We start from the raw sequence: 10,123 nt of genomic DNA, 5'->3' as shown, positions 1-10,123 counted from the left end.
ACAAAAGGCCCAGCACACACTACCGCTGTGCCACATCCATCTGAGTATATCAAATATTTGAGGCAATTAGACATGTTTTCAGTTCCCATGGCACAGGCTAATAAGGGATAGTTCTATGTTACTGGACTGCATCAAGTTTTTAGATTTCAAATAGCTCTGCAAAAATAAACCACATATGCCAGCAGATACTCTGAACTCTATCCAAGGCTTGAAGTCAGCAAACACTTAACAGACCCGCTACGTTTGTTGTTCACACCGAATAGCTTTTGACTGGCTTATAGAAAGGATGCAGCAGCCCATGAGACTCTCTGATGGTCTTCTGATGATGTGACGGTGGGCAGAGGAAGCAGTGACAGCATAGCCTCATACAGCATCTTTCAGGCTCCGAACCAGCTGAGCTCTTGTCAGACATTGGGGAAAAGTCGAAATCAGCCACCTAAGTGGATATAACAAAAAAAAAAATCCATATAAACCCCCCCCAACTCTCCCAGACAACTCTCCTCTCTCTCCTCTTCTACCCCCACATCCAGCAAACTGACGGTCAGGTTTTGCTGGATCAGTTATGTTCATTTGCGATTTAGCCAACCAGGAGACTATCTGGGAGATAAAGAACAAATGGATGGCTGACACTGGTTAGGAACAGAAAATGTAACCAACTGCCAATTACCCAGGGATGAATTAATTACACAGGCCTCATTCATAGACTCATGCATAGCATAAATGTTAGAGCTGGAAGGGACTTGAGAGGCCCATCCTTGTTCAGGCGCGTACTCTACAACATTCTTGACATGTTCTCATCCAGTTTCTGTTCAAATTCAACAAACATTCATTAAACATCTACTAGGGCCTGGGTATACAGAGGTAAACACAAAACAGACCCCATCTTTGGGGAGTTTACATTCTACTGAAATACCTCTAGTAATGAAGAACTTACTACCTCTGAAGCTGCAGTTCTTAACCTGAAGTCTGTGAACTTGTTTGTTTTTTAATATTTTGATAATTATTTTTCAATGTCATTGGTTTTCCTGGTAATCTGTGTATTTTATGTTATGCATTTATGAACATTAATGTGAGGAGGGGTCCATAGACTTCACCAAGCTGCCAAAGGGGTCCACACAAAATTTTAAGAACCCCAATCTAGAGGTAACTCATTCTATTTTTTAACACCTCTAATGACTAGAAAGTTTCTCATTACAGCAAGCCCAAATCCACCAATAAGTAACTTACATTAGTCCTCTAGGAAAAGGCACAATAATTCTAATCCCACTTCTAAGGGGAATCTTTCAAATATTTTTAGACTGCTTTCCTTCCCTTTTTCCCCCTGCTCTACATCTTCTCTTCTCCAGATTAAATATTCTCATTCCATTCAACTGATCCTTTAAGTCCCTTTATAATCATGGTTGCCTTCCTTTGGTTATGCTCCAATTGACTATTTATTGTTCTTACTAGAATGTGGAACCTATAAACGAACTCCAGAAACAGTTTGGCCGGGACAGAGTAAAACGATAGGACCTAAATCACCTCTGGGCATTTTCCTTTGTTCCTTCTAGTCTTCCTTTTTTTTTTTTTTTTTTTTTTTCCGTCCCTTAGCTTCTACATCAGACAAGAAAGGAAGAAGAAGGAAACTAAAAGAAATTACTTCGGTTGTTTTCCAATGGCTCTCACTAATGCTGGAATTGTCCAAAATGAGGACTTTGGCTATGGTTTTCATTTATTGAATGTACTTCCCTTCATCTTCCAGGAGAAATGAATAGTACTCCCACCTCATCCCCCAAAAAAGGTGTCTACGAATACAGGTAGAATCCTTCCTTTGACTAAAATTCTAAGATGGGAAGTTTTTTTCTGTGTTCCGTGATTACATTTGGTATAGAGCAGTGCTGTCAAATGCAAATAGAAATGTGGTCCACTAAACTGTATGTAAGGATCCCTGTGCGCTACATGTTGACTTAGAAAACTAAATGTGCTTATATATTTCTTTTTTTATTAATATATCAAAGCATTAATATCATGTAGGAACTCTAATTTAATCTGGTTCTAGCCATACTCAGGAGTGTTGTGGGCTATGTGTTTGATACCTCAGGTATAGAGAATTCTGGAGAAGTTCCTATCAAATGCAAGTTGGTATCTGTTCTACAACTTCTGGTCTTAGAGAGGTGCCTGGAGGACTAAGAAATTAAGTGAGTTGTCCAGGGTCACACAGTCAGTATGTGTCAGAGGTAGGACCTCATCTTTCTGTCTCTGAGACCAGGTCTCTATCCATACCATGCCATCTTTTTTTAAAATGGGAGTTAGAACTCTAAAAAAAGGATCTTTGAACTACATAGATGCTTCCAGGGACAGACCACATACTACACAATCAATAGTTGTTCTTCTCCTGTTTTCTCTTTCCCTACTTCAGCAGGTTATTGAAGTACGTAGATTCACATTAATCTGACTGGGGATGTTTTCCTAGGTATAGTAGGAAGCACAAAAAAAGTGACTGGGATGGATGAGTCAAAGACTTGACTTAGCATCAAGGTCTTTCTTGCTGATGTTGACTTGTTTCCATTGCCAGATTCTTAGCCTGTGTTTCTGATTCCTATCGCCTAGACTGTTTGCCTGGTTTTTGAACCTATAGCCTCTCCTAATATCATACATCCACCTAATCTCATCAGCTTTGTCTAGTGATCTGGACTCCAAACCTAGTGTTTGACTTGACTCCTGGTGTTAGCAAATGCCCTGACTTTGGCTAGCCAGTGTGGTTTTAAAGAGTCACGACTTTCTGACCTTCAGTGCTTGAATATACTTCAGACTGATACTTGATACTGGCTTCAGATACCCAGGGTTCTTCTTCAATCATCACCTTCTTGACCCTTCTCCAGAGCTAACTTACTCCTTTATATAGACACTACCCTGTGTTCCCTTCTTTTGATCCTCGCCTTTGTGTTTACAATCTGCTGCCACCTATAAAATTGGCATGAACAGACCTTGGTAAGTGCTTGGAAACGACACTACACTGCAAGTACAAACTTTGTCTTAAATTATTCCAAAACCCCAAGCAGTCACAGACCAAGATCATGACTACAGATGTAAAAACTAACTCCTCCTTTTTTTACATTGGCCTTGCTATCTGTCTCCCCTCTGCCACCCCCTCCAAGGAAACCCTGTAAATGTGGCTATGACGATCAGCCAATACCTCCACCAGGTCCTTCTGCTGGGTGCTATTCCGGTAGGTCACATACATAATGAAACTCAACATTCCCGAGATGAGTAAGACACAGGGCAAAACAAAGAGAGCTGGATGGATGCCTGGGAAAGATAACAGAACAAATTTGTTGAGGTTCAGGCATTAACTTCCAAACATAACTCTGAGGAGGAAGAAACAGTAAACTTACTTTTTTGGCTTGTTTATATGCTAGAATCGGATTAGTATCTTTATTTTCATGTACAGGCATAACCCTTATTTCATGTAACACCAATAAATGAACTTTGGGCTTAATAAAACATTACCTGGGGGGAGAGGTGATTATTCATTTCAGTATAAGATTCACAGTGGGATTCACAAGCTCATCTATTAAAAAGATATGACTCCACCCCCACTGCATGCAACACCAATAAATGAAAATCCAGTTTTAATAAAATATTATGGAGGGATGATTATTCACTTCAATAAAGAAGTCACAGTGGGATTCATAAGCTCATCTATTAACGAGATTTGATTTACAATAATTCTTCACACCAGAGACTTGAACCAAACCAAGAACAGGAATTAGCTAAACCAAACAAAATACACACACACACATCCATACACACTTTTCATAAAATGGTTAAATCAAATCTGTGTTTATTTTTATTTTATTTTGATACTGGGTCTTCTATTTCACCCAGGCTGGAAGTACAGTGGCCACTGCCAGGCCTGATCTAACTGCTAAATAGTCCCGAATCTTTAACCTCCATTTTTTCTGGTCTGGTAAAGCTTGTCCCTTCTTAAGCAGACTGGTGGCCCTCTGCTCTAGTGGGCTCACCATATTGGTGTCAAAGTAAATGCTGACATGTGATCTACTTAGCTTCCTGCAGTTTTGAACTCCTAAACTCAAGAAATCCAACAACCTCAGCCTCCCCATAGCAGAGATCATAGGCATGTGTTACCATGTCTAGGCTGTTTATTTCATTTTTATTGAGAAGAATGTTATAATACAGTTTGAATTAAAATAGAACCTATGTTTCCTATAACTACTGATCTAGAACAAAATCAAAGTATCACCATATTCTATGAAGCAAACCTGAACCAAACCAATATTTTATTTGGCTCAAATTCAAGAATTTCACCCGTTTTTTCAGGAATATAATTATTGTACTGTCTGGCAAGGTGAAGTATACTGGTATAATCATGCAAAGTAGATTCAGGTGTTTAAAGAACACATCTCAGTCTGCTTAAGTTACTTCTCCCTTGGGTACACCTTTGTATATAGCACAAGAAAGAAAATCCAGCCATCTGTGGTGGGAGCTTTATAATCCAAGGTCTACTTTAATCCAGTGAGTTATTCAGAATAGTTTAAAAGGCCCGAAGGAGATATCACTCAGAGCCCAGGGAATGAATGATCTGGACTAGGTTTCTAAACTATTAGAAGTTCACCAGACAAAAGTCTTACCTAACGTAAGATGCTAGTACATCATATAATAAAATGGCAATAAAAGGCAATTTGTTAAGGAAAGTATATGATTTTAAGTGGGCAGCTGGGTGGCTCCTAGATAGAGTGCTGAGCCTGGAGTCAGGAACACTCATCTTTGTGAGTTCAAATCTGCTTCAGAATTTGTCCTGAGGCATTATTTAAAGTTGTTCAGAGGATTTGGGGGAGAGCTCAGGAGAATCCCTGCCTTTTCTCTACCATCTTGGCTCTATTCTCCCCCAGCATCAAACACTTAGGACCCTATGTGACCCTGAGCAGGTCATTTTGCTCAGTTCCTCAAATGATCTGAAGAAGGAAATGACAAACTACTCCAGTATCTCTGCCAAGAAAACCCCAAATGGGGTCATAGAGAGTGGGACGTGACTAAAACATGACTTAACAACAACAACTGTAACAACAAATGATTTAAGGGTGTGCTAGAGCCAGCTCATACTAAAGAGCTGATTGTTAAATTTTCAATGGGAGCATCTACACCTCATAAATCAGCAAGTGTTACAAATAAAGACTTGATTTCTTGTTTTGTTGATTGTCTAAACTTAAGAAAGTGACAGAGAAAATATTAATAATGTAGATTAGATGTATAAGTGTGTCTAGCATTTTTTTTTATGAGCATCCCTCTAGAAATAGTTGACCTTGACTAGTCATGCCCAGAATATAGAGAAAACACTGGTTCATTAGCCCAACCTCACAGATCATAGGTGGTCTCAATCTGGGAAGGTACCCTGCAGGGAGAGGAGGGAGGGGACCACTTGATTTACAGTAGGTACTGATGCATAGGTAAGCAATGAGGCCCAGTTACAGGACTAAAGGATGTTTAGAGTTGGATAGGGTATGTAAATCATTTAGTCCATGATTTCCCAAATTAACTTGGTCATAGGACATTTTGGGTGTGGACAATATAATTAATATGAATAAGTATCAAACCAACAGTAAACTAATAATTAAGCTTAAAACTGCACGAAGACTTTTGTAGTGCTTTAAGGTTTACAAAGTACATTACATGTGCTTAAATCATTTAATCCTCATATGAACCCTGTGAAATAAGTGTTATTACTATCATCCATTTTACAAATGAAGAGTCTAAGGCCTAAAAGGAGGAACCCATAAAAGCAAGTCTGAGAGATGGGGAAGGACAGGAGTCACAAAACACCCTCCAGTAAAAGGGAATCAGGGAAATTCTGGAACCAAATAGAGGAAATTAAATCTACTTTCAGGCCACAATGTTGACAAAAAGAGCAATCGAAGTGTAATCAAAAAAGCATTGGACTTAAGTCAGAAGATCTAAATCTAAACCTTGGCTGAAGCTGAACCTCTGTGTGACCCTGGGCAAGTCACTTCCCCTCTAAGGACTTTAGACTCCTCCTGGGTAAAATGGCAATGGTTGGGGTTGGAAATGGGAGTCAAAGTGGGAGTGGGGTAGATGAGACAATACCTAAGATCTCTTATAGCAATTGATTCTGCTCCCAAGCATTTTTTATTTTGTTGTTGTTCAATCATTTTTCAGTCATGCCCTACTCTTTGCGGCTCCATTTGAGGTTTTCTTGTCAAAGATACTGGAGTGGTTTGCCATTTCCTTCTCCAACTCATTTTACAGACGAGAAAACTGAGGCAAACAGGATTCAGTGACTTGCCCAGGGTCACATAGCTAGTGTCTGAGGCCAGATTTGAACTTAGGAAAATGAGTTTTCCTGATAGCTACTGTGCTACCTAGTTGCCCTGTTTGGTAGGCTCTATTATTATTCCCAGTTTTATAGATAAGGAAATATTCAGGCAGAGAGTTCAGTGACTTATCTAGAATTCCTGTTAATAAATATCTGAGGCAGGATTGAACTCAGGTCTTCCTGACTCCAGGTCCAACACTCTATCCATTGCACACCTTGCCTGGAGAGCTAAGAGCTCTCAGAGGCAATATTGAAACCCAACTCTCCTTATTCCAAGCCCAGGGATTAGTTCCACGACACCACAGGCTGATGGGTTTAACTTCTATTGTCAGTGTGTGATCTTCCACTTTGACTCTCCCCACTGCAAGATCCTTCCCTAAGCCTGGCCACACAACCTGACTGCTTGGCCCTCCCTTTCAAATGGAAGGCCTCTCACATATCCTCTCCTCACAGGCTCTTTTCCCCATGCAGCAGCCAGAGGCAAAAAACAAAACAAACAAATCAAAAAAATTGTCCATCCCTCACTATACACTGCCAGGCCTCCCACTCCCTCTCTTTTACCCCTTTTATTTCCTCCCTTCTTCAGAGTCATGGGAGAAAACGCCTCACCTCTTCTTCTTCCTTTCAATTAATAATCTGCTGTAGCATTGACGTGCTTTCACAAAAGCCCTGCTTACATCTTCCAGAACTCCCAGGCTCCATGGAACAATTAAGGAAGCTAGGATTTAGTCAAAGGATAGTTTGGCAGAACAAGCACTGGATTGCAAATCACAGGAATTGATTCTCTGCCACTTACTAACTATATAACCTTTTGCTCACTTAATGTCTCTAAGCCTTGATTTCCTCTTCTGTAAAATGAGGGAGTCCAACTAGATGACCTCTAAGTGTCCTTCTAAATCTAAATCTATGGTCCTTGGATTTAGTCCAATCATTTTGCTTTACATACAACATAACTGAGTTAGAGAAAGATAAAGTGACTTGCCCAAACTGAGGTTTTTCTGCTATTCTTATTCAAAAGATTAGCCTTATAGGAAGAAGGAGATCACCATAGATTATCTATAATAGAAAATGAACCCTTTTCCTCAAAATTATCTCCACTCCCTCTTATAGTATGTGAAAATTATTCTTAAGCATAATTATTAGATTATACATTTAATTATCAATTCATTAATTAGTGTATAATGTAATTATGGTATTATAATTAAAGATGGGAGCAGCATAGTATAATGTAAAACCTCCTGGATTATTTACCATCTGTCTCTCTGTCTATCTCTCTGCCTATCTATAACAATAACAAAATCTCATTACTGGGTCCAGGCAGCTTGCCACTAATTAGGTATGTGACCTTGGACAAGTCACTTCTATAGGTCTTAGCAGGTTTCTTATTTGTAAAATAAGATGGTTAAACTAGGTGATCTCTAAAAGCTAAAAATTTTGCACATGATTTTTCAAATTGCTCTGGGACTTGAATACTTTTCACACTCCAAGAGTTCCTCATTAAACTGCAGCTGTATAGCACCAAACAACTGTTATCTGCCAACAGTTTAGCTGAGACTATTTGATGCTTAACTGAGAGTAAGTTTTCATGGGGAGAAAACCCCTAAAGGTGTCAGGTACACACACAAGGGAAATGAAGAAGAGACGGGTGGGCACCAAAGACAAATTTCATCTGCTTCTCTTTTTTGATGAAAGTCCAATCACTTACCAGTGGCCCACACTTTAATCAGGTGATATTGATGCAGATGGTTGATGCCATACTGGACTCTGATGCTGAGACAGTACCGTCCTGGGTCCTTGAAGGTGTGGTTCACGTTGTAAGAAGTGCTGTTTACCACCACCAGGTGGCACTCATTTCCTTCTAGTAGAACACAGTCTGGCTTGATGAGCCAGCATAAAGTCAGAGGAGAACTGAACACAAAATGAGAAGAAAAAAAAAGACATAAATGGCTTTTAAGAAATGACTTGAAATATAGAATCACATTGGGGAATGGCTGAACAACTTGTGGTATACGATTGTGTTGGAATACTACTGTGCTATAAGAAATGATGAGCTCAATGTTATCTTAGGAAAAACATGGAAAGACTTGCATGAAATAACAAAGAATGAAATGTACAGAACCAGGACATTGTATACAGTAATAGCAATATTATTTTAAGAATAACTTTGAGTGAATAAATCATTCTGCCTATCATAAATACCCAAATTAACTACAAAGGCATATGAAGAGATGTTATCTCCATCCAGAGACAGAACTGATAAATAGAAGTCTGCATAGAATAATTTGACATTTATGTACCTATTTGTGTCTAATAGTAGCCATCTCTAGGGTAGGGGCCGGGGGAGGAAAGAAAAAAAATTGCACGATCATTTTGTTGTAGATTTGCAGTTATATGTGCAATCACCTTTTTATTGTACTATGTTATGGACATACTTGTTTCATTCCATGAATTAAAAATAAACTTTAAAAATATAGAATCACAGCGACTTAGAATTGGAAGGGAACCTCAGATCAAAGATCATTCAGTGTAATGCATACCTGAACAGGAATCCCCTCTACAAGATAGCTGCCAAATGATCATCAGAGAATACTAGAGCTAGAAAGAAATTTATACATTACCTAGTCCAAGGTTTTGGGGTTTTTTTTGTTTGTTTGGTTTTGTTTGGTTTTTTGGGGTTTTTTTTGTTTGTTTGTTTTGTTTGTTTTTTGCTTTGTTTTTGTCATAGACTAGGGACCTGCTAGAGCCAGCTTGAATTATCTCTGGAAAAAAAAAGGTGGTTGTTAAATTTTCAACATAAACATTTACACCTTGAAAACTGGCAAATGCCAAATCAGGCTTTGATTTATTGTATTATTGGTTGTGTAGACTCAAGAAAGAGACAGAGAAAATGTTCATGCAGATTAAACTTAAAAGTATGTAATGGGTACAGTTTTTTCTCCCAGGCAAAAAAAAAAAAGGCATTTTAAACAGAAAACTGTTTAACATTTATCAACACACCCCTGCAGAAGTCTAGGAAAACCTATAGACCCTCCTCACAGAATAATATTTTTAAATGAGCAAAATAAAATCCTTAGGATTATAAAGGAGACCAATTATATTAGCTTCTTTTACATAAAGGAATTATATTGGTTCTCTTTATAGTTGGTTATAATTATATTTTATTTAATACAGTTACCAAAATATTTTTCAAAAAAAAACAAAAAAACAAAAAACAAGTCACAGACCTCACATTAAGAAATCCTGAGCTAGTCTAATCCTTTGATATTCTACAGTACAAACTGAAGTCCAGAGAAGGGTAATGATTTATCCAAGGTCACCTAGTGTGGCAAAATTAGGACTAGAATCCAAGTGTCTTATTAAACAGGCCAGTGCTTACACTAGCCTGACTCCTTTGTGCAGTCCCTTGAAATTGACTGTAAGGGGTGAGATTTGACCTGGCTGCCGCATACTGTCAATGACATCAAATTGGTAGCCCTCTCTGGGCTCTAAGAAAAATTGCAAAGTAGGGGAGGCTTGTCTTACGAGCACTCCTACATCCCTTACACAATCCTTTCCTTATTGCCAGGTACCAGGTACTTATTGCCTTCTGGGATATGTAACTTAACATTTCGCTTCTAGAAAGTTATCTCTTATCTACAAAATGCCTAGAGCATCAGAGACAAAAGGCCTAAATCTAAGGCCATGATGAGAAGAAAAAAAAAGTCCAGGGGAAACCTTAAATTTTCTTGCCACATTGCATCATTCTTGGAGATCTTGAAGTTAGTTGTCTTTCCAAAAACAAATTTCATATAC

At 38.6% G+C, this 10,123-nt stretch overlaps 1 protein-coding gene across 1 annotated transcript in view; it reads right to left on the bottom strand.

The window, feature by feature from the left end:
• Window positions 1-250: 250 nt before the first annotated feature.
• The window catches only part of TMEM130 (transmembrane protein 130), a 51,683-nt gene continuing 41,810 nt past the window's right edge, over window positions 251-10,123 (bottom strand). The window contains exons 3-5 of the mRNA XM_027874396.1: window positions 8,037-8,239; window positions 3,176-3,288; window positions 251-436 (exon numbers count right to left, since the gene is read on the bottom strand). Of these exons, the coding sequence (XP_027730197.1) occupies window positions 251-436; window positions 3,176-3,288; window positions 8,037-8,239 (502 nt within the window). The remainder of the gene's footprint in view (window positions 437-3,175; window positions 3,289-8,036; window positions 8,240-10,123) is intronic.

The sequence above is a fragment of the Vombatus ursinus genome, unplaced genomic scaffold (assembly GCF_900497805.2).
Source record: "Vombatus ursinus unplaced genomic scaffold, bare-nosed wombat genome assembly UNPS02014807.1, whole genome shotgun sequence".
Lineage (NCBI taxonomy): Eukaryota > Metazoa > Chordata > Mammalia > Diprotodontia > Vombatidae > Vombatus > Vombatus ursinus.
This window is presented reverse-complemented; position numbering and strand designations above follow the sequence as displayed.